General features: G+C 34.2%; 1 protein-coding gene across 2 annotated transcripts; it reads right to left on the reverse strand.

The window, feature by feature from the left end:
- LOC133199497 (mismatch repair endonuclease PMS2-like) lies at positions 1 to 26726 on the reverse strand. Of its 2 annotated transcripts, XM_061335306.1 has the most exons (26): positions 26654 to 26726; positions 25428 to 25579; positions 24290 to 24376; positions 24097 to 24199; positions 23844 to 23946; positions 17228 to 17397; positions 16832 to 16910; positions 16310 to 16407; positions 15939 to 16038; positions 14855 to 14939; positions 14182 to 14261; positions 13569 to 13674; positions 13240 to 13264; positions 13068 to 13092; positions 11837 to 11945; positions 10899 to 11662; positions 10632 to 10716; positions 10435 to 10534; positions 10088 to 10124; positions 9822 to 9952; positions 4862 to 4962; positions 4298 to 4366; positions 1039 to 1076; positions 584 to 688; positions 429 to 464; positions 3 to 293 (listed from the first exon to the last, which is right to left on the reverse strand). In XM_061335306.1, coding segments are annotated over exons 1-26 (2853 nt in total). In that variant the 5' UTR covers positions 26656 to 26726; the 3' UTR covers positions 3 to 230. The 2 variants fall into 2 exon arrangements, with proteins under 2 accessions (XP_061191289.1, XP_061191290.1); XM_061335305.1 differs by having other exon boundaries at positions 1 to 293; positions 24097 to 24376.
- Between the last annotated feature and the right edge of the window lie 561 nt (positions 26727 to 27287).

Consider the following 27287-nt stretch of genomic DNA (forward strand, 5'->3'; position numbering starts at 1 on the left):
CAGAATTTACTTCTTCATTTAAAATTAAACATAAAACAGGATGGCAGAAAATGTTACCAGTACTGAGTCTGTTTATTTAGTTTTTTTTCTACAGTCATACATGTACTATTTATTACATGTAAATATAAAAGTTCGCTTTTTTCTTGCAACACTCCAGAACCTGTCTGCTGCTTGCTTAGAAGGATCAAGTCTATTGTTTGTTACAATGTGCAGGCTTGAGTCTGATTTTGTTATCTTGGAACCATACATAAGTTGATGAGATGTCGCATTGTTGGTCTGCCATGAGGACAATTCTGAAAAAAAAGATGCTCAAGTGGAAAATCCTTGGCAAATTTCATTCTGTCGTGAAATGTTTCAACAGAATTGTTTTTCTACATGAAAGTCATGTACAAAATTGAAAATACTTCTATAATGGAGGAAATGCATACCCAGGGCTGATCTATTTCTCCCATATGACATACAAGCTAGGGAAAACAGAAAGTCAACATATTAAAATATCTAATGATCTCTATGACACAATAATTATGTAACATTTATGGAACATGTCATCTTTGTCAAAAGCTTTAAAAAAAGTAAACAATACCCTTTTCATTTCTGATTTCTTTAAAGCAGTGCCAATCATGATAGATTTTCTACAAGCTCTAGATGCAAACATTTGGCGAACCCGGGATGGTCGACACATAACATTCTGAAAAACGACAAAAACTGCTGATCAATACACTACATTAAACTTGGCACTCCTTACATAATTTTCTTGGAGATCATCATTATCTATTTAAATACAGATTCTATGTACATATTAATAAAAAGAAACAATGAAAAAAATCAATAGCAGAGAAGCACACTATTAGCATTTAATTTTGCATTATTGATTTTTCTTTAAATACTGTCTAACACAAGATTAAATGTTTTGCAATTTGCAGATAACATGCTGCTTTGGCAGTTTTTAATCAAATGAGAAGATAATACAATTTCTGAGACAAAATCAAAACCCTACTTCAATAAAGACGTTTATTTTTGGCCCCTGACTAGACTTACAGGAGAGTCGGAGAGCATAAAGATGAGTTCTTCAATGTCTGTAAAGAAAAAATAATTTTGTAAAATACTGTCAACAATTTTTCATAAAACATTTTTACACTTCTCTTATACATATAGTTACATTTAAACTGTACACACACACAGGTGCTACAGTTGTACATATAGAGTATTATTGTGCAAAATGAGACTGTGATATCTCTCATCACCATCACTTCTGTCTTTTATCTTTGCCTTCAAACTAGGCTCAATCAGTGCAGTATTTCACCCCAATCTTTCTGCTCTGGAACAATCCCTCAAGTTAAACACAAAAGCAAATTCAAAAAAGCAATCCCTCATGTTAAACACAACAGCAAATTCAAAACATAGGTAATCAAAGATTACGAAGCTCACCTCGACGAATGTTATCTATAAGTAAGGCAAATTTCGCATAAATTTTTTTTTCTAGTTAGGGTACATCCCAAGGTCAATATCCATGCAAGTTTGGTTTAAGTAGGACTTATAGTTACTTGGAAATAGACCTGCTCAAAAAACTTTTAAGCTGTTTAGTAATCAAGAAAATTGTGGTGAATTCCAACATCCAAAGCAAGTCTGGAATTTTTCATCCTTAGATGCACCATCTATGCAAGTTAAATCATAAAAGGCCATAATATTATAGAGCTTCTCTAAAAATTACCCTGGTCACTCATCTGGAAAATGTAGGTCAGATTCACAATCCAAAGCAAGTCTGGAATTGTCCATCCCTAGATACATCATCCATGCTAATTTGGTTAAAATATAGCAAAAGTTCGCTCATGTGGAAAATCTAGGTCAGATCCAGCATCCAAAGCAGGTTGGTTAGTGTCCGTCCCTAGATGCATCATCTATGAAAGTTTAGTCCAGGTAGGGCTCATAGTTACTTGGGAACAGGACTGCTCAAAAATCTAAACCTGGTCTTACATGTGGAAAATCTAGCTCAGATCCAGCATCCGAAGCAAGTGTGGTAATGTCCATCCCTGGATGCATCATCCATGCAAGTTTGGTCAAGGTAGGGCTTACAGTTACTTGGGAATGGACCTGCTCTACAAAACTTTAACCTAGTCACTCATCTAGAAAATCTAGGTCAAATCCAGCATCCGAAGCAAGTGTGGTAGTGTCCATCCCTAGATTCATCATGCATGCAAGTTTGGTCCAGGTAGGCCTAATCATTATTTGGGAATGGACCTGCTCCAAAAACTTTAACCTGGTCACTCATCTGGAAAATCTAGGTCAAATCCAGCATCCGAAGCAAGTGTGGTAGTGTCCATCCCTAGATGCATCATACATGCAAGTTTGGTCAAGGTAGGGCTTATAATTACTTGGGAATGGACCTGATCTACAAAACTTTAACCTGGTCACTCATCTGGAAAATCTAGGTCAAATCCAGCATCCGAAGCAAGTGTGGTAGTGTCCATCCCTAGATGCATCATGCATGCAAGTTTGGTCCAGGTAGGACTTATAGTTACTTAGGAATGGACCTGCTCCAAAAACTTTAACCTGGTCATTCATCTAGAAAATCTAGGTCAGATCCAGCATCCAAAGCAAGAGTGGTAGTGTCCATCCCTAGATGCATCATCCATGCAAGTTTGGTCCAGGTAGGGCTTATAGTATGCAAGTTTGGTGAAGGTAGGGCTTACAGTTACTTGGGAATGGACCTGCTCCAAAAACTTTAACCTGGTCATTCATCTGGAAAATCTAGGTCAGATCCAGCATCCGAAGCAAGTGGTAGTGTCCATCCCTAGATGCATTATCCATGCAAGTTTGGTCCAGGTAGGGCTTATAGTTTCTTGGGAATGGGACCTGCTCCTAAAACTTTAACTGGGACGCCGACGCTAATACCGACGCCGACGGTATAGCATAAGCTCATCTCGACTTCGTCGAGGTGAGCTAAAAAGCAATCCCTCAAGTTAAACACAACAGCAAATTCAATGTCTACGAGGATTGAACATTGTGAGAATGGTCATCATTCCCACAAAGGAATCCATCATTATTCACGATTTTCCACAAAAATGTTATGACATAGCACTTTCAGGATTTATATGGTGGTCACACTCCAATAAACTCTTGAAATAACTACTGCAACATACACTTGGTGGCAATGGCCAAAATTCAAAATGAACTTTTGAAAAAATTGTTTCAAACTGGCTTGTTTCAAGTTGTACACATGTACATGCCCAATCCAAATTAATGAGTAAATGATAAAACTTCATTGCTAAAAGGATTTTTATTAAAAGATAAAAGTTCGAAATTCTTGCCATGAATCCATTCCTTCTGATGAGTTATAGTGGGAAATACAATGAAAAAAGAAAAAATGGCAATTTATTGCACTTTTTAAGGTCTAAAAGTTGAATCTTGCAATATGCATATTTGAAGAGAGAATCGTGTGCCATGGTCTGTGATGTCACATGTGCGACTCCTTGGAAGGAGCGGTAAGAAAACTGCGCGATTTGGGGTGTTTTCATAAGTTATTTTTCACACTTCTACTTGCTCAAATGTCATAATTTTTTGCAATGATAATTATATGTAATCATATTTACCCCCTGTTGTGTTGGGGAAAAACATGTTTATTTCAAAGTCACTATAGTTGCTTTCCTTCGCTACCTGAATGTTTGCAGCTATTTTTAAGACATGATGTTGTTTATAAAGCAGGAATTCATTTTACTTTATATGGATTTATTTATGTAATACATAAGTTTTTAGCCAGAAAATCCAACTGTTACCTTGTATTTTTTATCTTTCGGTGACGGTTCGTTGGTATGTTTAGATATCAAAGCTTGCAAATCATCAATCATATGACCTTTGATTATCAAACTAATCAACTCAGAAGTCGTTGACCACTTGCCAAAATTAGATACAATTAACCGACTATAACTCTTAAGTTATGCAAAATCGGTGCAAATGGTGAATGTTTCCATTCAAGTCAAACATAAGCATTCATAAATCAAAATTTTTGAAATTATGATAAAAGATATTTTCTTTCAATTCCAAATTTATTTGCTACTATCAGAATTGATATTGTAGTGCTCTTGTCTCAGATTACGCAAAAATTCTTGTGAAGCACTTTTTCTTAAAATGACATTTCAAGAAAGCATTTTTTATTTTTCATGAAATTATCCACACATACCGGAAATTTGGACTTTGAAAATTGAACCTTAAATTCTTTACAAGTAAAAGTATTTACATGTGTACCAACCCTGATCTAAATGACAATGTGTTGTAAATGATTTACACAAGATTTACTCACCCTCCTTGCCAAATGTCCAGTTCCTGCTGACGGGGATTGATGTAAGTTTTACTCTCTGCATAGGAGGAGCTGAAATGTCAATGAACAAATTTAATCACTACAGGTTTGGTTTGTTTAATGAACACTTTGACCAGAATAATGTAAATTCTGTTTTGTGTTATTGTGAGGATGACCTCTTTGTCCATAATATTTGGAGGAAAAATAATCCCTCTACAACATAATGAGGATTTTCTCCATTCCTAGTATCTTCCTTTTTTCATCATTACATTGTTGGTTTAATATTGAATATTTTATCACTGGGTATGAGTCTGAGAAATGCCTCTTCAAACACACAAAGAATGAAACATTTCAGAAATTTAACTGTTCATGATAGCTGATAGATTTTGAAAGTAAACCAAAATAACACCTGATATTGAATATAATATAAACATTGACTATGATGTAGGCAATACTGTAATTTCAAGATTTCCGTGTAGATCTAAGTCTACTAAAGAGCAATTAATGATTTAAAAAAAGATCCAATGTCAAAACAGAGCACAGTAATTTAGCAAGAATGACAAATACCACATTCATCAATGATAAAGTCAAATCCATTTTTCTTGAAGACCTCCAGGCTGTCCATCAGAATAGTTTCATTGCTTGCTGTCAACTCCAGGTTCTGGGGTCTGCAACGGAAATATGATCATTTGTTAACTATTATAGAACCCATATCAGTTGTATATACAACTGTGTTCTGAATAATCAGTGTATAGACTATTGAAAACTGTTTGTACAATCTACATCAGGTGTATTAAGTACTTACGTGTATATATACATTTATCAGGTGTATTGTGTACTTACTGTATATACATTTATCAGGTGTATTGTGTACTTACTGTATAAGCTCCTGACTCTGAACAGTGTATTGCATACTTACTGTATAACCATCTGACTCATTATAACAGTGTGTCTCTGATATACTGCGTACTTACTGTATAAGCTTCTGACTCTGGTGTATTGTGTACTTACTTTATAAGCTTCTGCGTACTTACTGTATAAGCTTCTGACTCTGGTGTATTGTGTACTTACTTTATAAGCTTCTGACTGTTTCACAGTATGTCTCTGGTGTATTGCGTACTTACTGTATAAGCTTCTGACTCTGTATAACAGTGTGCCTCTGATGTATTGCGTACTTACTGTATAAGCTTCTGATTTCTTTTAACAGTGTGTCTCTGATATACTGCGTACTTACTGTATAAGCTTCTGACTGTATAACAGTGTGTCTCTGGTGTATCGTGTACTTACTGTATAAGCTTCTGACTCTGTATAACAGTGTGTCTCTGGTGTATTGTGTACTTACTGTATAAGCTTCTGACTCTGTATAACAGTGTGTCTATGGTGTATTGTGTACTTAGTGTATAAGCTTCTGACTCTGTATAACAGTGTGTCTCTGGTGTATTGTGTACTTACTGTATAAGCTTCTGACTCTGTATAACAGTGTGCCTCTGGTGTATTGCGTACTTACTGTATAAGCTTCTGACTGTATAACAGTGTGTATCTGGTGTATTGTGTACTTACTGTATAAGCTTCTGACTCTGTATAACAGTGTGTCTCTGGTGTATTGTGTACTTACTGTATAAGCTTCTGATTGTATAACATTGTGCCTCTGATGTATTGTGTAATTAGTGTATAAGCTTCTGACTGTATAACAGTGTGTATCTGGTGTATTGTGTACTTACTGTATAAACTTCTGACTCTGTATAACAGTGTGTCTCTGGTGTATTGTGTACTTACTGTATAAGCTTCTGACTGTATAACAGTGTGTATCTGGTGTATTGTGTACTTACTGTATAAGCTTCTGACTGTATAACAGTGTGCCTCTGATGTATTGTGTACTTACTGTATAAACCTCTGACTCTGTATAACAGTGTGCCTCTGGTGTATTGTGTACTTACTGTATAAACCTCTGACTCTGTATAACAGTGTGTCTATGGTGTATTGTGTACTTACTATATAAGCTTCTGACTGTATAACAGTGTGTCTCTGATGTATTGTGTACTTACTGTATAAACTTCTGACTCTGTATAACAGTGTGTATCTGGTGTATTGTGTACTTACTGTATAAACCTCTGACTCTGTATAACAGTGTGTCTATGGTGTATTGTGTACTTACTATATAAGCTTCTGACTGTATAACAGTGTGTCTCTGATGTATTGTGTACTTACTGTATAAACCTCTGACTCTGTATAACAGTGTGCCTCTGATGTATTGTGTACTTACTGTATAAACCTCTGACTCTGTATAACAGTGTGTCTATGGTGTATTGTGTACTTACTGTATAAGCTTCTGACTCTGTATAACAGTGTGTCTCTGGTGTATTGTGTACTTACTATATAAGCTTCTGACTCTGTATAACAGTGTGTCTCTGGTGTATTGTGTACTTACTGTATAAGCTTCTGATTGTATAACATTGTGCCTCTGATGTATTGTGTAATTAGTGTATAAGCTTCTGACTGTATAACAGTGTGTATCTGGTGTATTGTGTACTTACTGTATAAACTTCTGACTCTGTATAACAGTGTGTCTATGGTGTATTGTGTACTTAGTGTATAAACCTCTGACTCTGTATAACAGTGTGTATCTGGTGTATTGTGTACTTAGTGTATAAGCTTCTGACTGTATAACAGTGTGCCTCTGATGTATTGTGTACTTACTGTATAAACCTCTGACTCTGTATAACAGTGTGTATCTGATGTATTGTGTACTTACTGTATAAACCTCTGACTCTGTATAACAGTGTGTCTCTGGTGTATTGTGTACTTACTGTATAAGCTTCTGACTCTGTATAACAGTGTGTATCTGGTGTATTGTGTACTTACTGTATAAGCTTCTGACTCTGTATAACAGTGTGTCTCTGATGTATTGTGTACTTACTGTATAAGCTTCTGACTCTGTATAACAGTGTGCCTCTGATGTATTGTGTACTTACTGTATAAGCTTCTGACTGTATAACAGTGTGTCTCTGGTGTATTGTGTACTTAGTGTATAAGCTTCTGACTCTGTATAACAGTGTGCCTCTGATGTATTGTGTACTTACTGTATAAGCTTCTGACTGTATAACAGTGTGTCTCTGGTGTATTGTGTACTTAGTGTATAAGCTTCTGACTCTGTATAACAGTGTGTCTATGGTGTATTGTGTACTTACTGTATAAGCTTCTGACTCTGTATAACAGTGTGTCTCTGGTGTATTGTGTACTTACTGTATAAGCTTCTTACTCTGTATAACAATGTGCCTCTGGTGTATTGTGTACTTACTGTATAAGCTTCTGACTCTGTATAACAGTGTGTCTCTGGTGTATTGTGTACTTACTATATAAGCTTCTGACTCTGTATAACAGTGTGCCTCTGGTGTATTGTGTACTTACTGTATAAGCTTCTGACTCTGTATAACAGTGTGTCTCTGGTATATTGTGTACTTACTGTATAAGCTTCTGACTGTATAACAGTGTGTATCTGGTGTATTGTGTACTTACTGTATAAGCTTCTGACTGTATAACAGTCTGCCTCTGATGTATTGTGTACTTACTGTATAAACCTCTGACTCTGTATAACAGTGTGTCTCTGGTATATTGTGTACTTACTGTATAAGCTTCTGACTGTATAACAGTGTGTATCTGGTGTATTGTGTACTTACTGTATAAGCTTCTGACTGTATAACAGTGTGCCTCTGATGTTTTGTGTACTTACTGTATAAACCTCTGACTCTGTATAACAGTGTGCCTCTGGTGTATTGTGTACTTACTGTATAAACCTCTGACTCTGTATAACAGTGTGTCTATGGTGTATTGTGTACTTACTATATAAGCTTCTGACTGTATAACAGTGTGTCTCTGATGTATTGTGTACTTACTGTATAAACCTCTGACTCTGTATAACAGTGTGCCTCTGATGTATTGTGTACTTACTGTATAAACCTCTGACTCTGTATAACAGTGTGTCTATGGTGTATTGTGTACTTACTGTATAAGCTTCTGACTGTATAACAGTGTGCCTCTGGTGTATTGTGTACTTACTGTATAAGCTTCTGACTCTGTATAACAGTGTGTCTATGGTGTATTGTGTACTTACTGTATAAGCTTCTGACTCTGTATAACAGTGTGTATCTGGTGTATTGTGTACTTACTGTATAAGCTTCTGACTCTGTATAACAGTGTGTATCTGGTGTATTGTGTACTTACTGTATAAGCTTCTGACTCTGTATAACAGTGTGTCTCTGGTGTATTGTGTACTTACTGTTTAAGCTTCTGACTGTATAACAGTGTGTATCTGGTGTATTGTGTACTTAGTGTATAAGCTTCTGACTCTGTATAACAGTGTGTCTCTGATGTATTGTGTACTTACTGTATAAGCTTCTGACTCTGTATAACAGTGTGTATCTGATGTATTTTGTACTTACTATATAAACTTCTGACTCTGTATAACAGTGTGTCTCTGGTGTATTGTGTACTTACTGTATAAGCTTCTGACTGTATAACAGTGTGCCTCTGATGTATTGTGTACTTACTGTATAAACCTCTGACTCTGTATAACAGTGTGTCTCTGGTATATTGTGTACTTACTGTATAAGCTTCTGACTGTATAACAGTGTGTATCTGGTGTATTGTGTACTTACTGTATAAGCTTCTGACTGTATAACAGTGTGCCTCTGATGTTTTGTGTACTTACTGTATAAACCTCTGACTCTGTATAACAGTGTGCCTCTGGTATATTGTGTACTTACTGTATAAACCTCTGACTCTGTATAACAGTGTGTCTATGGTGTATTGTGTACTTACTATATAAGCTTCTGACTGTATAACAGTGTGTCTCTGATGTATTGTGTACTTACTGTATAAACCTCTGACTCTGTATAACAGTGTGCCTCTGATGTATTGTGTACTTACTGTATAAACCTCTGACTCTGTATAACAGTGTGTCTATGGTGTATTGTGTACTTACTGTATAAGCTTCTGACTGTATAACAGTGTGCCTCTGGTGTATTGTGTACTTACTGTATAAGCTTCTGACTCTGTATAACAGTGTGTCTATGGTGTATTGTGTACTTACTGTATAAGCTTCTGACTCTGTATAACAGTGTGTATCTGGTGTATTGTGTACTTACTGTATAAGCTTCTGACTCTGTATAACAGTGTGTATCTGGTGTATTGTGTACTTACTGTATAAGCTTCTGACTCTGTATAACAGTGTGTCTCTGGTGTATTGTGTACTTACTGTTTAAGCTTCTGACTGTATAACAGTGTGTATCTGGTGTATTGTGTACTTAGTGTATAAGCTTCTGACTCTGTATAACAGTGTGTCTCTGATGTATTGTGTACTTACTGTATAAGCTTCTGACTCTGTATAACAGTGTGTCTCTGATGTATTTTGTACTTACTATATAAACTTCTGACTCTGTATAACAGTGTGTCTCTGGTGTATTGTGTACTTACTGTATAAGCTTCTGACTCTGTATAACAGTGTGCCTCTGATGTATTGTGTACTTACTGTATAAGCTTCTGACTCTGTATAACAGTGTGCCTCTGGAACATTTCGAAATTGTACTTCTCATCTGTTGCATGCTGATCAACAATAAACAGGTCATTATTCAGCTTCACTATGATGAATCCAAGGTTGAACTGAAAAGTAAGTTACCGGTACAAATTTTAATGGTTGTTCTATCTCTGAAGCAAAAATAAATATCATTAAAAAAAAAAAAACATGGATTAAAGTTTTCATTATATTTTGAAATACATAAATATCTGTCGTCCCACCTGTCCAAGTATTTCCATTTCTCTGAACATGCTCTTTCTGAAATAAATAATTTTATATCAGACTTATGTGAACAATCACAGATACTAAGTATGATAAGCGTTTCTTATCATATTTTGAAAATCGGAACCGTCTATAAAGGAAATGGATTTTCAGGAGGTATTGGGATGCTTATTTGTGTAATAAAAGGCATCTGTCAAGACAATAGACATATAATAAATAATTATACCGATAGGTATTTATATCCAAAATGCATAATTATCAGCTATAGATTAAATTACATATGATATGTTTTATGCTGATATTCATTATAAATCTGATTAATAACGATTGAAAATGAATTATTTACGAGATTTCCCGCTGCAGTTCCTCCTCTGCTGACTGGTTCTCGTTAGGGGAGATAACCGCACGGAATCTCCTACAGCTTTCATTGTCAGTGGTCTTTTCTTCTGAAAATCAAAGAAAAATAAATCAACATGTTTATACAGCTGTATTTTAGCACTAGGTACATGTATATCTACTTATATCATAAAATAGCATACTTACTTGAAGTTCTTTTTAATTTCTCTTTCAGCTTTAAGAAACTGAATGGTACAGATGTTTCTCTTCTGGAAAGAGATTCTTTCATATCCTACAATTCAACTTTTCTTCATCAGTGTATTATTTCCAGGTTTGCATACAATAAGCAATGTCACCTGAGTGATTCGAGTCACCTAATAAAACTTTGAAACATTCCTGAGATGGATCATTAATGCATTCGTTTATTGTGAAAATAAAAACATTTGAGGAAGAATCTTGTTTATTAATGCATACCAGACTTGTGACTGTCAGATTGATGCTGTCTGTGGTAGATGAGATTTTTGGCTGGTTTGTGGACACACTGGAGGATTTACACACGGTATATACCTTTATATCTGTATCATCACTGTCTCTGTTTGAAAACTTGATTATATCACCAGAAGTACTCTCTGAAGGCAACTGGACATCCTCAAAACAATTTGAGGTAACACAGAGACTTTTGTCAGAACCCTCTCTCACATTATAAGAATAAAGGTTTGAACACAAGGAGTTATCATCTGAACACTCAGTGGTATTTTGATTAGTTTTATTTGAACACATATTAATTTTGGAATTGTCTATGGAAGACTCAATGTAATTTTCAACATTAATGGCAGGGTTACTGCTGTTTGAACACATAAGATCCTCTTCTCCATATGCCCTTTGGGAGTCAGTTGAACACGATAGATTACAGTTTGAGATTCCATCCTCTGATGTAGAATTTGATGAAGCTTCTGCACTGCATTGGTTGGTGACAGAATTCACATTTTCTGATTCATGAAACATGACTTTCAGATCTGACCTATAACAGTCTCCTCCAGGGCCCATAACTCCACTCTCTGTCTTAATAAGATCCATACCATGCTCCCTTGTGAGGAAATTTGGGGACTTATAACCATCCTCTTCCAATACGATAACAGCCTCTTCTGATTTATTCCACTGTGAATCAAGTTCTTTGACTCCATTCTTTATTTCTTTCATAGGAGATGATTTGAAAACAAAGTGATCAAGCCTTCTCTCTACAACAAGATGAAATACTTACTTGCATACATGATAACTTTTTTTATGTACATTATGTACAACACTTTTAAGGCGAGTTTAATTTTCTGTAATAAGGATATGCTAAAGAGTACTGGGATTTCAATTAGAGAATAAAAAGTATTACACTCTGAAGAATAAGAAAGAAAACAAACGTTTTGAGGCCGGACTTCTCTCTTTAGTTGAGGGGGATGTAGCTCCCAGTGCCTCAGTCTTGGCAAATACACTTGAAAACTTTCTCTTCAGGTTACTCAGTGCTGAAACCTGATATACATACTGCAGTATAATACATGTACATGTATTGTGATGTATATGAATAATATATATAATACATGTATTGTAATATATTTACATTTTCCAATGTCTTTCTCTGAGATAAAACTGCAAATAAGGTAATGGCTTTATAACCCCATAAAGCGATTTGCTCAGCACGTGGTAGAACGACATGCTGTTTTGCTGCGTGTTGCTTAGTGATACACCTGACGGGGATGCTGAGTTTTCTTATTATTGAATTTTTCTTTTTATTGAATCAAGAATCAGGTAAAAATGTAAATATAAGGAATAACTCTCTGGTTTTTTTTTTGTTTTATGATGATGATCAATCAATTTGCTCGCGTGATATAATTTTACGCATAAACGCCTTCGGCATTTATGCAAATTATCACACAAGCGAATTGATTGATCACATCATAAAACCAAAAAACTAGACAGTTATTCCTTAAGTGTATGTAATACATGTACATGTACTAGTAAAATACATGTATTGTGATATACAAGTAATACTAGGGTAACCTTTGTACAAATGGTACAAAAATTGGTGTTTTCCTCTTACGGTACATCCAGAAACTTTACAGTACTGTATTACATATTATTTTAGCGACAAGCAAATTCAGCGATTTTCCTTATAGTGTGCATTTATTATTAGCGAAATCAATTTTTGGGAATAACTCCATTTATTTTCTATGAAAATATTTGTGATTGATAATTAACAACATTTATTATTATCATTACCAAGGCCATTGCTATCTTAAATTAGAAGGTTGCTAAAAATTCCATTTGAAGTCCATAGGTTGAAACATACTCAATAAGTAATCATATCAAAGTCTTAATGGAAGCAGAAACAGACAGGCAGACAAACAGACAACTAGACATCATGATTACTATACTGAACACAGATTTTAATGCATCTTGAACATCAATACCAATATGTTCAACATGTTTAACATGGATATGTCAAAGTGATGTGGATGTCATTTAATACTACTCTCTCTTTATGTATTTTAACGTCAATAACTCAAATTCTTGGAAATCACAGTTTTTTTCAGTCCCATCAACTTTGAGATAACAAGGTTTGACTGTATACTAGATTTTATATTCAAGAGTTACCTGATTTTTTGTTCCACTGCACTGACTGGAAAAATAAATACAAGATGGGTAATACTTAGAGCAACTTTAAAAAGCATTAATACCTCTCACACAACATTGTAAAATTTCTTTATTTAAGAACTACTATTTTTAAATTCTACGGAATTTTTAAACAATGGTTTTGATTACTTACTTGTCTGTTCCTTCTCTCTCACAGTCTGAAAATAAAAGTACAAAAAAAGACTTCAGATAGAATCACATAAAAATTACACCATCAAATGATCCAATCCATCATTCACTTAATATTCAATCTCATCCATGATGTCTTTCTCTGGGGCTGAGTTTTTTCTAGAAACTAAGATGGCTTTCACTGTGACTGGATTTTGTTAGCAAACTTACCCGGGATATCTCTGGGATTGAGTTTTTCTAACAAACTCATCTTAGAGGAATTTCTCTGATGCTGTGAGTTTTTCACCTGAAATAATGTTTAATGAGGCCAAGTTTTATTTTTGGCAAACTCACCTGAGTAGATTTTCTCTGGGGTTGAGTTTTTCTGGAACAGTTTATCAGTGATCATAGACAGAGGATAGGTGGACACAGTGGGTTCATACATCCTCAGAAGAGATGTCTAAAAAGTTAGACAACATACGTATGTGATACACGTATAACCCAATGCATTCACAGTCTAGAATTTTTATGGGAATATAACCCCATTATCCTGGAGTAGCCTGAGTCTATTCGAGACTTATTAAGGACAAATGCAACATGGTGTTGAACTTTATTTTCTTATTTCCTGTATAATGTAAGAGTTCCAATAATTGAGGAACCTTTGTGCAATTTTATTATGCCTGGTAATGCTGTACACCTCTTCTGAATCAAAGTTTTGAGGAAATACCAGCTTAAACTATATTTTTATTGATTTTTCTTTAAAAACACAAGGATTTTCTTCATTTGATATCTGTTAAAAACTCCTGGTAATGTATGCTAATTTTTTGTCTAAGAACATCTAATGGTACTATGATTTTAAATTAAGAATATCTTGGAATATTGTCAGTGGGAAAGGTACATTGTACAATATACATGTATGAGCATGTATGTTGCATATGACCTTAAATAGCCAGTAGAAATAGATTACCTTAATTATAGCCAGTAGAATCTTTTCATTTTCCATAAATATCTGACGTTTGTCTGGTGTAACATTCACATCAACAGATTCTACAATAGATAAACATACACTATACACTATCACAGACAACAATCAGAAATGACAGCGACACCATCATCTGCATTTAATATGATGAAATTTATACATCTTTCTAACAATTTATGTAGCTGAATTCTCTAATAAGCTCTCATAAAAAACTCTGTCAACTTTGTTAGCTCTATTGTAGATGAAGATAAATCCAAATTATAATTTTGAATTCAATTTTGTTGTTCATATGCAATCAATTTGAAGGTCAAATACTTGATGGCCTACATAGTATTGTATACAATTTTAAACCATAAACACATATAAACTATTTCAAAGATAATTTTTGTTTAAAAAAAAAAACATTTAATGCATTCAAAAATACAGTCAAACGTCGATATCTTGAACTTGACGAGACTGAGAAAAAAATTCAAGATATTTGAGGGTTTGAGATATTGAGGGTAAAAGACATCAAGGAAAAGTGGTTGGGACTTCTAAGTGACTTTGACATATCCAAGGCATTCAAAATATCAATGTTTGACATATCAAAGTTCAACTGTACATGTATTAATGCAATCAAGTATTGTACTCTGTCAATTCTAACGGAACTTATTCTAACCTTTATCCATGTTGATATGAATTGCCACAAATGGGTACTGGTGACGATTGAACTGATGGTAGACTTCATTTATTACTTTTGTAATCTGGAAGATAATTGAAACCTAATCATGCAACAAAACAACTGTCAATCTTTTGAAGGCATTTTCATGGAAAGTACAGAAAAAATAATTTAGTACAAACACAGTTATAGTGAATTTAGAGATAAAGCAAAGTTTTTTGGGATCCATGGTAAAATTCTAAAGAATTCTTTGTCAAAACTTATGCTTACTGAGGCAAAGCCGAGGTCAATATTGGGTTTTTTCTGTTGAAAATCAAACCATATTCACCACCAAAAGAGTCCGTAACTGTTTTATTATATTGTCCAAATTCGAATAAATAAAACATTAAAGGCTGCATGATGACACCACTTTCATTAACAAACTTCTTTTACAGAATGATTTGAAATTGTTCAGATTATAAGCTATCATTCCAGTATCTTTCTTTCGTTGTGTGTAAGACATCATTTCCTTCCGTCAAAATATTTGGATAATAATACGGTGATAGGTTTGCCTAACATTTTTCTGTTCAGATGTACACTGCTGGCTCCGGTCATTGCAAGCATTGTTACAATATTATTTGAGGTATCGTTTGTGATGTCACAATCACCGCTGAATGCACACTGACCCTCCGGTGAATACATCTTCAAATTCAGTGAATATGTAATGTTATAAACTGTTTGTGTTTGTATAGATTAGATAAAGAATATATATAGACTACATAATAAACTCTGATATTATAATTTAAAGATGTGGTGAATTGATTTTGTGTCCCACAGAGGTTGAAAATGAAGAAATTTACACCTCTTATAGTTGTAAACTTACCTCAACACATGTATATTCTATAGTCATACTTCAAGGAAAATGTGTATATTACAAATTCACTGCATATACATTTTAATTTAACAAATTTATTGTACAGATAAACAAATAACAGAAAGAGTGAAGTAAATTCACAAGTCTTCACTTTATCTGAGTTTTACTGTAAGATTTAATTTCTCCAGAAGTATAGCCAAATTTTGGTATCATACAAAAGATAAGACAAACCTTTGCTGAATCAAAGGGCCGTTTGTTGATGAAAAGGAACTGTCTGTCTGTAGCACTCCTCCCCACACCATGTATACACTTAGAAACATAGCCACCAATACTACAAACATAGAATATCTATACACTTAGAAACATAGCCATTAATACTACAAACAGAAAATATCTAAACATCAGAAATATAGCCTTCAATACTACAGAGAAAACCCATGCCATGGGCACACTTACAAACATAACCCTCAATACTGCATACAGAGAAAACCTACACCATGGGCACACTTACAAACATAGCCCTCAATACTTTAGATTAAATCCATTCTCCTTACTTGACTAAAGTTAACAATATCACAAACTAACATTTAAAGTTAACTGACCTGAAGCGGTTTACAATGTCCTTGTTGACCTTGAGACTGTACTCATCCAAGACATCGTCACTTGGGTCAAAGGTCACAAACTCTGTAAGACTCTGCATCTGTAAGCCGAGTGGGAGTAAGATTACAGCAATATAAGAAAATGCTAATATACATATATGTACTGCTTTCACTGAAATCTCATTTAAAATATATAGGGTAATTTAGCTCCAGTTTTAACTGATAACTTAGTTACATTTTGTATACTATTAAAAATCACTTATTTTCCTGCGATCAAATTTTCGTGGTTTGAAAAAAAAATATTGGTTTATGGGAATTTAATTTTGTGGTTGAGGGACACACAATACTGTAGTAAAAGTATGAATCAACCTAAGATAAGTTCACAAACACAGTCTTCCAAAGCAGGTGTGAATATTTAATTAATATCTCTACAGGTGTGAATATCTAATTAAAATCTGTACAGGTGTGAATATCTAATTAATATCTGTACAGGTGTGAATATTTAATTAATATCTGTGCATCTACCTGTTTTGGACCAAAAACATCTGCTATATTTTCCCTCAAGGTTTGGTTTCCATTGCTAGACACCACTGTTGACCACCCTCTATTTATTAAAAAAAAACTATTTATTACCATATTAATATCTATACTAAATCTAATTTACAATAGATATTCAATCCGCGCCCAGCTTTTGCTATATTGCTTAATATTCCAATACATGTGTGATACAAATAAATTTCCTCATATCTTATAGAATAACTAAAAAACCACATGTACTTTAAAAATCTAGAAAATTATTTTTATTTTGGTATCCATTTCTTGCATTTTAACATTAATGATTACTTGTCTTAAAATACTCGATGAATATTTTGTGAAAATAAAGTATAGAGGAGCGTTTGAGAAAATCGGTGAAGATCTTACCCTTTCTTAGATTGATTAGAGCAGGTAATCCTGACTCCAGTACTGATAATGCAGTAAGAGTTCAGCACCTGAATCATTTTATTGAATTCCTTTTTGACATTTCTCTGGAATTCCTTGTGTCTGACAGGAAGCGTAGAGAACAGGCTCTGTAGAAGTACTGTCGTTCCTCTCTATTCAATATACATGTACATGTTACATAACACTTTTACATCACATCCCATCAATTTACTGTTCAAATATCTCTATATCCCTATTATAATCCTTGTGTAACAGTGCACTGCATAATTAAAACTCTTTAAATCAAATCCTGTTATATGTTTTCTATGTTATATTCCCTCATATTCTGTTTCATAACACCCCTCATGTACTGTGTCATTACATTACACTCCCTCATGTACTGTGTCATTATATTACACTCCCTCATGTACTGTGTCATTACATTACACTCCCTCATGTACTGTGTCATTACATTACACTCCCTCATGTACTGTATCATTATATTACACTCCCTCATGTACTGTGTCATTACATTACACTCCCTCATGTACTGTGTCATTATATTACACTCCCTCATGTACTGCGTCATTACATTACACTCCCTCATGTACTGTGTCATTATATTACACTCCCTCATGTACTGTGTAATAACACTACAGGGTTCAACACTCGTCAGAATTTGGACTCGCCATTCGGGCAACCTTGGTCCTGATCTCAGGTTGCCCGAATGAATTTAAGGTCGCCCGAATAAAATATCAAATTAAACAAAATGTGAAATCATTTTATTGCATTTCTTTCTCTATTTCTTTTTCATAGTTAAACAGAATCTCGTTGACTCTCTCTTCACTGAGATCATTTTCAGAATCTATCTCACTGTCCTCATCCTCATTTATTTCCCCATTCTCATTCATTTCCTCATCAGTCTCTTCCTCATCCCTAGAGTCTTCCGCAACAGTTTCACTCCAAGTCACATTTATCTCTGCAGTTTCAATCAAAATTGGAGTCCCCTCTCTCTCAACACTTTCAATCTGATTTTCAGCATTATTCATAATTTCAATTGTCTCGCATCTTCTCTTTTCTCTTTCTCTTCCTTGTCCTTGGGTCTGTTGTTTCTAAAAAGTGTTGAATTGAGTTTACATCTGATTGTACTATTCATCATTTTGATTTTAAATCATACAATGAAGTCTGAATTGCAGTAGATTGAAAAGTTCTGGGAAGTTATTTTTTCCATTGCACAGGTGACTAAACTGAATTTCATGCAACCACTTACCCTTTTTTTGTCATTAAACTGTGGTCTCCTCTTTGTCAGTGCCAAATGAGTCCACTTGTTAATTGCAGGGATTGGATCAAACCTAAAAGTTATTTTAATTCATCTTTTAAATTGTCAGTGAGAATGATCAATGTATTGTAATTAATATTATAACATGTTTGTCAAATAGTGTGCTTGTGAGTATAGTAATACATAATATGCTAAAATCCCCTTATCAAGTGAAAATACATGTACATTTTTATATTATATCATACTTGTCAATAGCATCTGAATGAAGGTGGACTGTCATAAGGTCATCCAATGATGCTTCAGTAAGTCTGGTTCTGGTTTCTGTTTTGATCTTTTTCATCTGACTAAAACCTCTTTCACACTCCGAACTTGAGGATGGCAAAGTCATCAGAAGGTCAATGAGTCCAAAGATGTTCTCATATCCAGTGAATTGCCTCTGTACTTCAGGCCAAGACAACACATGTACATCTGGGAAGCTATGTCAATAAAATAAATAATTCAATGAATGTATAAACATTTTTAGATACATTTAGATTTGGAGTCTTTCTTTGAATTGACTTCTTTACCTTCCATATATGTCTGATTTCAAAAAGACCCACTCGTGAAATACAACATCTGCTGTCTCCAAGTCCTGGCGAAAATGAGCAGCTACTGTCCTGACGTGTTCATCACCAAAATCTATCAGTAGTGCAACATTGTTTGTAAAAATGAATTAAAAAAATGAACAGTTGTAGTATAAAGTAAATCACAACTTGATGATTTCAGCACAATTACTCATAAAAATGTGTATAAATTCCATAGTATTGCAATTCCTTTCCATAGAATTAAATTATTAGATTATTAAATTTAAATCAATGGTATAGTACAATTAAAAAATATATTGAACAACTTCAATAATTATTAAGTAACATAACTTTAAGTAAAACTAAAGATACCCAAAATGTTAGATTTAAATAACAACCTAATAACAACCTAATAAGTCAGCATTTTATTTAAAGTCATATATGACTTATTTTTGATAAGTTCAGACTAACTAAAATTAAAAAGATCTTTCTATTTGTTTTATTACTTTTTATAAAGATAGGACTTTCCTGTAAATTACACAATTTAAATCAATCGCGTTTCGTAGATATTGGATTTTTAAAACAATAACCAATTTATTTACCAACTCTGCGTTTAAATATCAGACACAGTTTAAAAAGTCAATTTAACAATAAAAACGTGAGGTTATTCAAGTTCTAAATCGATGATAATTTTAATTTGAACGTAAATGACAAATTTCATGTTCATCTACACTCAATCTCGTATTTTTATTCTTTAGCTCAGATACGCCATATATAGCTTTTAATAAATTATCAACAACAAAAAAACAATTTGAAAATAAAAAGGGATTACTGAAAGTAACTCAACTATAAATGTTTAACTTGTGTTACCTTCCCATTTATTTTCACTGTCCTTTTCTGGCCAACATTTAAAGTCAACAATTATTGAAGCTTTAACAACTCCAATATTTGCATCTTCAAATCTTTGTGCCAATCTGATTTTTAAATTTTCTAGCAATGTAGTCCTAGCTTTTGAAAATGATGCCAGGTTTTCACTTGAAACCACTGGTCCCATATCACCTGACTTTAGCTTTGTCAGATAGGCTCCATCACTAATTCAAGAGTATTCATTAAATTAAACCCAGCCACAATAGTCATATCAAATGGTTCTATATTTTATGCAATAAAAATTGAAATGTAAACTTACATCTCAGAAAATCTGTTGAGTGAGCAAAGACAGGAGTTGAGAGCCCTGTGTATATCAGCCACGCAACTTTCTTCCCCTCTGAAATACTTGAGACATGATGTGAAGAAGAGACAGAATGTCAAGAAGAAAGGCTGCAAATGTGATGTTATTGTCATCTACAAGAATCTTATAGAGACCAAGGGCTTTACTTTTGGCAATAGCTTGCACACCTGACCCAAATGCAAGCTGAAAAATAAATAATTATTTGTTTTTATCAAAAAATGCTTAGATTAAGGTAGATTCAAAGTTCATCTAAACTTAATTCTAGCAATAAACAGAAGGGCATTCTATTAAGTAAGCACCTGATAAAGATGTTATTTGATGGCAGCATATCCATGGAACATGTTCTTCAATGCCAGTAAAACATGGCCAACCCATCTGGTGCCGCCAACTCTTGTTGGCATCTTCATGTCTATTCCAAGGGTTTTATATGACTCTTTCAAATTAGCCCGATTCAATGGACTGTTATGGTAAAAGTAGTACAACCCTAGTAAAAGTCCAGAGACAACCTTTTCTGCTACTTTGATCCCCTTCAAAGCATCTTTGTAGGCCAGCTCTAATCTTAACAACATAAATAAATACATTTGTAAAAGCTCAGCAGTAATTACATTTCATTGATCATGATTGACCAAAATTAATTAATAATTAAATTTCGTAATTTCCTGTTAGATTTTGTGTTATGTCCATCTTGCAGTGATTGTATAAATTAAAGATAAGTTATACCTGTGGGCGAGACAATGAATGGAAATGACTGAAGGATGGTGTTCTTTCATCAAGGCAGCAACACCAGTCTTTTTGCCTGTCATAACTGCGGCACCATCAGAACCAAGACCCACCATTTTCTTATGTGTTAGTGACCAATCAAGCCCAACTCCTGTTTGAAAAAGATTAGTATAAAATTAAAAATTTTGATTGTCTTTGGACTATTGCAATTTGATTAATACTGTAAATCTAATAAAGTAATTGAAGTACTGAGTAATGTACCTTCCACAGCTCGCTTCATAGCAAGAAAAACTCCCTTGGCATCAGCTTTTGTCACCTGCTTACATCCAATAAATTTAACCTCTGCCTTTCCCTTTATGACCATTCGCAGATATACTATCTCATTATCAATTATGCCTTGGTCGGTTGATCCATCACATAATATCGACAGGAATTTAACATTTTCCACTGCCTCTTTAGTCCTATTTCTTTCTATGGCTGCGATGGCATTAACAAAATTACTGCAACACTTATCAGTTATGTAGGTATTTCCTAGTACCAGTCCTTTTGAAATGTCTAATTTACATAGCCACTCAAAGTCACTGTACGGCCTGTTATTTTTTGCCAGTGCATGGGCCGTTTTGAATAAAATAATAAGTTTATCTATATTCTCTTTATTCAGGTTTTGAAGTGCTTTTTCTGCAGGTCGTGTACCAGGCTAATAATTAAGAATAAAATCATTTTTTAATTTGGCATTTTGCTCTGAGCAATATATATCATGATCGTACTGTTTTAAGAAAAATATTAATTCTTATCTGTGACAATAAATAATAAAACAAACCTGTTTTGTTTTGTTGGTGGCGATGACTGCCGAGTGTTTGTGACTGTCGGAGTTTTCGTGTTTTTTTACCGAGTCAATTCGAAAGCTGGTGGACCCCCGACAAAAGTCGGAGATAACACCAGCTTCCTTGCAGAAAGTGCAGAACATTCTGCCATCTTCATATTTCAGCCACGGCCGCCCTTCACCCCAAGACACTTTGAAAGATCGTTCTTTGCAATTTCTTCGTAGTTTGTTTTTTTTGGAGCAGGTTTTTTCACTCTCGACAAAAATGCCCACATGTTTTTTTTTAACGGAAGTGCTCTGTATTATAAAATGTAAACCGGACATTTTTGGAACTTCAAAAGCCGTATTACTATTTTATACAACAACGAAGACAAGAAACAGTTATTAATATGGAGATATAAGAAACATTTTTTTCACAATGCTCACTATCAAGTTTATTTTTAAAAATGTTAACATAATTATTGAATATTCCAAACTCGTCACCAGGTCGTCATTTGGGCGAGCCCGACTAAAATTCAGGTCGTCCAAAACCATTCCGGGATGGAAATGACGAGGTGACGAGCGTGAATGTCGAACCCTGCACTACACTCCCTCATGTACTGTGTCATAACACTACACTCCCTCATGTACTGTGTCATTATATTACATTCCCTCATGTACTGTGTCATTACATTACACTCCCTCATGTACTGTGTCATTACATTACACTCCCTCATGTACTGTGTCATTACATTACACTCCCTCATGTACTGTGTCATTACATTACACTCCCTCATGTACTGTGTCATTACATTACACTCCTTCATGCACTGTGTCATAACACTACACTCCCTCATGCACTGTGTCATTATATTACACTCCCTCATGTACTGTGTCATTACATTACACTCCTTCATGCACTGTGTCATTACATTACACTCCCTCATGTACTGTGTCATTACTTTACACTCCCTCATGTACTGCGTCATTACATTACACTCCCTCATGTACTGTGTCATTACATTACACTCCTTCATGCACTGTGTCATAACACTACACTCCCTCATGTACTGTGTCATTATATTACACTCCCTCATGTACTGTGTCATTACATTACACTCCTTCATGCACTGTGTCATAACACTACACTCCATCATGTACTGTGTCATTATATTACACTCCCTCATGTACTGTGTCATTACTTACACTCCCTCATGTACTGTGGCATTATATTACACTCCCTCATGTACTTTGTCATTACATTACACTCCCTCATGTCATGTGAAATTTCATAATACCCCCTAGTGTGCTGTGACAAACACCCCCTATGATTTTTCCTCCTCATGCACTATGACATACAATAAATGTCCTCATGCACTGTGACATAACAATATTGCCTACATGTAATACCCCCTCATGCACTGTGACATTACAACATTACACCCCCTCATGTACTGTGACATTAAATTACATTACACTTTCTCATGCACTGTGACATTACATCATTACACCCCCTCATGCACTGTGACATTACAACATAGTACTCCTTCGTGCACTTTGACATTACATTACACTTCCTCATGCATTGTAATATAACAACATTACATCCCCTTATGCACTGTGGCATTACAACATAACATCCCCTCATGCACTGTGACATTACATCTCTCCTTATAAACTCATTTCATCACATATTATATTTTAAATATTGTGAAACCTTTCTAATCCAACTTGCACTTCCAGATAAATTTTGTGTCGAAATAGAAAAAGTATCGGATTACAGAGTGTAAAGAACATTAAATAATAGTAAAATGGGAATGAAAACAAAGGTCAGAATTTACAGTGAAGAGAAGTGCACAGGTGTTGGATTAGACTGTTTTTACTGTTACAGTACTATATTATTTCAAATTTACATTATACAGTCAGAGAAACGTCAACATCAATAAATCAGTTTAACATTTAAATGGCAGGAAAAAAAATTACTAATTACATTGTTTTATATTAACTATTTGTCTTAATTATTTTACCTGTCTTGGTTGTGGAGACTTAGCCTTTATTTTTCCATTGTGATTAAATTCCAGTTTTGTACCAACACTTGCATCGCTATGCCTTGTTGTAATTGTTAGTGAGCTGTGATAATATAAATAACTTAGTGTATACATGCACAAAAAATAGCATTTTATAATTCATTTCAACTTATGGTTCTACACAAAACAATGTCTAAAAGAAGTTTTGCTTGCTGAAATTTGAAAACACTAGCTCATTTAAAAGACAAAGTACCTGAGGGCACAAAGAGAGCTCAGAGCTTCCCCTCGAAAACCAAACGTCGCAACATTGGTAAGATCAGTGAAGTCCTGAAGCTTAGAAGTATGGTGCTTGAGAGCTAACAAAAGAACATCAGTGATGGTGTCATCGTAAAGTGTACAAACAACGCTTATAGAAAATAACATACTGAGGAAAAAAAGGTTCATACTTAATCCCTCAAAATTACTCTCCTCCACTCCACTCCCATTATCACTCACTTCAATCGACTCCAGTCCATAATCTTTCAGTTTTATTTCTGCAGGGAAAAGGATAGATCAAAGAGCATTGAGATATCAAACTAAATAATTTTCAACACAATTTCCATGTGTCATTATCTTTTGTTATAGAGCCAAATGGGCCACACTGCTTGCCTCTCTGAGCTCTTACCATGTGCACATTTTGTTAATCTAAAATGAGGCATTTTTGTGGTCCTCTAAGTTGTCAATGACAATGAATTAAAAAAAAAAAATTCTACAAACATGACATTTGTAATGCTTTGTCAAAGTCATATTTGATTTCATTTGATCAAACTTAAATCCTTATTATCTGAGGTTGCAGTGCTATGTACCTTTATGTTAAGTTTGATTGAGTCGAAAACATTTTTTTAATTTGTCAAGTTTATACAGATATATGTAATTACCAAAATTCAAGCAGAAAAGCTCATCAGCTTAGGTCACTGAGATGACAATTAAATTCTTTATAAAAAAAACAAGCATTCTGAGAGTATTGCATTAGCAATACTAGTCCCCTACCGGCAAGTGTAATCTGCTTCCCGCTAGAAATTGAAAATGCCATAATTCCGTCAAAAATAAATGAAACGGAACAAAATGCAAACTTGATCTGTAACTCATCAAGGTTAAGTCAAATGCCAAAAATCAGCTCATTATCTGCAAGAGTTTAGAAAAAAATTGCGGAAAACCCTGAAAAATTGAAAAGGTCGTAATTCCGTCAAAACTCATTGAAGCGGAACGAAATGCAAACTTGATCTGTAAGTTAACTCATCAAGATACACTCACATACCAAAAATCAGCTCAATATCTGCAAGCGTTTAGAAAAAAGTGTGGAAAACCAAGTGGGACAGACTGACAGACAGACAGAGGGACAGATAGACAGACAGATGGACAGACTCAGAGGAAACCTATAGTCCCCCCCCCCGGTTTCATTGGTAGGGGACTAATAAAGATTATGGTAAAGAAAGTTGTTTATTAAGTGTGAAAGAGATCTCAGCAGTAACACCAAAATTGTTCAACAAACACATTACACTAAGCTGATTCAGAGAGTAACTTCTTAGAAATTTTTCTATTTACCAAAACTGGTTGCCCCTGCATCAATGCTGTTTTCCACCAGCTCTTTGACTGCTGTGGCAAGAGTTAGAACAACCTGCCCTGAACAAATTCTGTGAACTGACTTTTTGTCGATTGCTTTGATTTCTTTGGCAAGTGACACCTGTTCCTCCTCCCTGTAATCATTTACACTCATATCAAAATTTAACTTGCACAAAAAAAGCTTTATTTAATATTGCTTTAAAAAAAAAATCAATAGTATATAATTTGCATTTAATTAATATTACAATTCCTTACAGATTTTAAAATCCCTCCATATGGTGTATTCAAATATTATTAATCAAAACATATACAAAAAGAATTTGTGTACAATATGCAGAAATTTACCCCACCCACCCCAAAAATAAATAAACAAATAAGATTGATTGGAAGCACTTGTCTATATGATTTTCAAATATAAATACAATGTGAAATGAATAGGGACGGCAATCGTATGATTTTTTATAATCATGCACATTTGCCAATGTCTTCCCTTATACGACAATACATTTATTAAACTGACATTCAATTTTCAATGACGTGAAATTGGTCAAGTGATCAGACTTTCTTGCATATGGAAAGCAAACCACACGAGACATATTTGAGGGTCTAGATTATGACATCACATGACGTTGTACCTGTATGTTTAGCTTTGACATCAAAGCTTACTCCACTGTGATACGATATCCGGTGAAGCATGAAGCAGTTCGAGTACTTATGAACCAAGGCTATTGTATGTTATGTTGCATATCCATAACAGTATAAATTGTGCATTTTTTTCTTTGTATCACAAATAAAATTAAAAATATAAGAAATAAAATATCATTTGTTAGAGTTTCATTGGGATATGACATGAAGTTGGTACATGGTCAAATCTAAATGATATCTTTTTTCCTAAGTAATCTGTTAGTCGCACATTTTTCCATACGAGATAAAACTGTTTCAATTGTAGTTTTAATAATCTCATATATTCATCCACGGGTATGTGTAAAAATAAAATGCAAAACTACTTTAATTAGAATTATTTATCTTTCAACCAAAGTTTAAAAAAAAGTACATATATCAACGTATATGCGTCCCTGATATGATATCGCCTTGATCAGCTTTTGGCGCACTTATTTGAGAAAGTACATTGTACTTTAGAAATAAAATCATAAACAATAATATGAAAAAAAAATATACGTTAATATTGATATTCTCATTGGCCTTACATAATCCATCTAAAGGAAAGTTCATCAAGCTGGTCAAATTAACTGAAGCATTTATAAGTTAAAGTTTTTCTAACTTTGATTGTTTGTGTGGAAAGTGAAACTAGAGGTTTTAATCAGTTTGTACTTCTTGATATTCGGGTGTTGCTAAAATATCTTGAGCCACACTGTGTCTTGGGGCATTTAACCTGGTTTGCATACACGTTAACGATTTTATGATTAAAATAAAACCCTGCTCACTAAAATTAGGACAAGGAAAATTTCCTCTTGATAAAATCTGACATCATAAGCTCTATTAGGACCTGATTTTCATTTTCTGATTTTAAATTTAATCTACTTTTCTGATATTAGATTGATTGATTAATTGTATGTTGTTTAACGTCCCTTTCGGGAATTTTTTCACTCATACAGAGACGTTCAGATATTCTGCTGCATTAAAAAAAAAAAAAGTATCAAAAAATAATTTTTGAGTTTAAGGATATCCGATCCTCAGCCAGGAAAGATAACTCTTAAAGTTATTATTTTATTTAAAAAGTCTCAAAATGAAGCTTGAAATTGAGATCTTTTCGCGCAACAGTTTTCATTTTATTCAATATGATTCAAGGTCACAGGCAAACGCAGGGATTAGCACATACCA

The sequence above is a fragment of the Saccostrea echinata genome, unplaced genomic scaffold (assembly GCF_033153115.1).
Source record: "Saccostrea echinata isolate AGI-Se365-2 ecotype Australia unplaced genomic scaffold, CSIRO_AGI_Sech_v1 ptg000034l, whole genome shotgun sequence".
Lineage (NCBI taxonomy): Eukaryota > Metazoa > Mollusca > Bivalvia > Ostreida > Ostreidae > Saccostrea > Saccostrea echinata.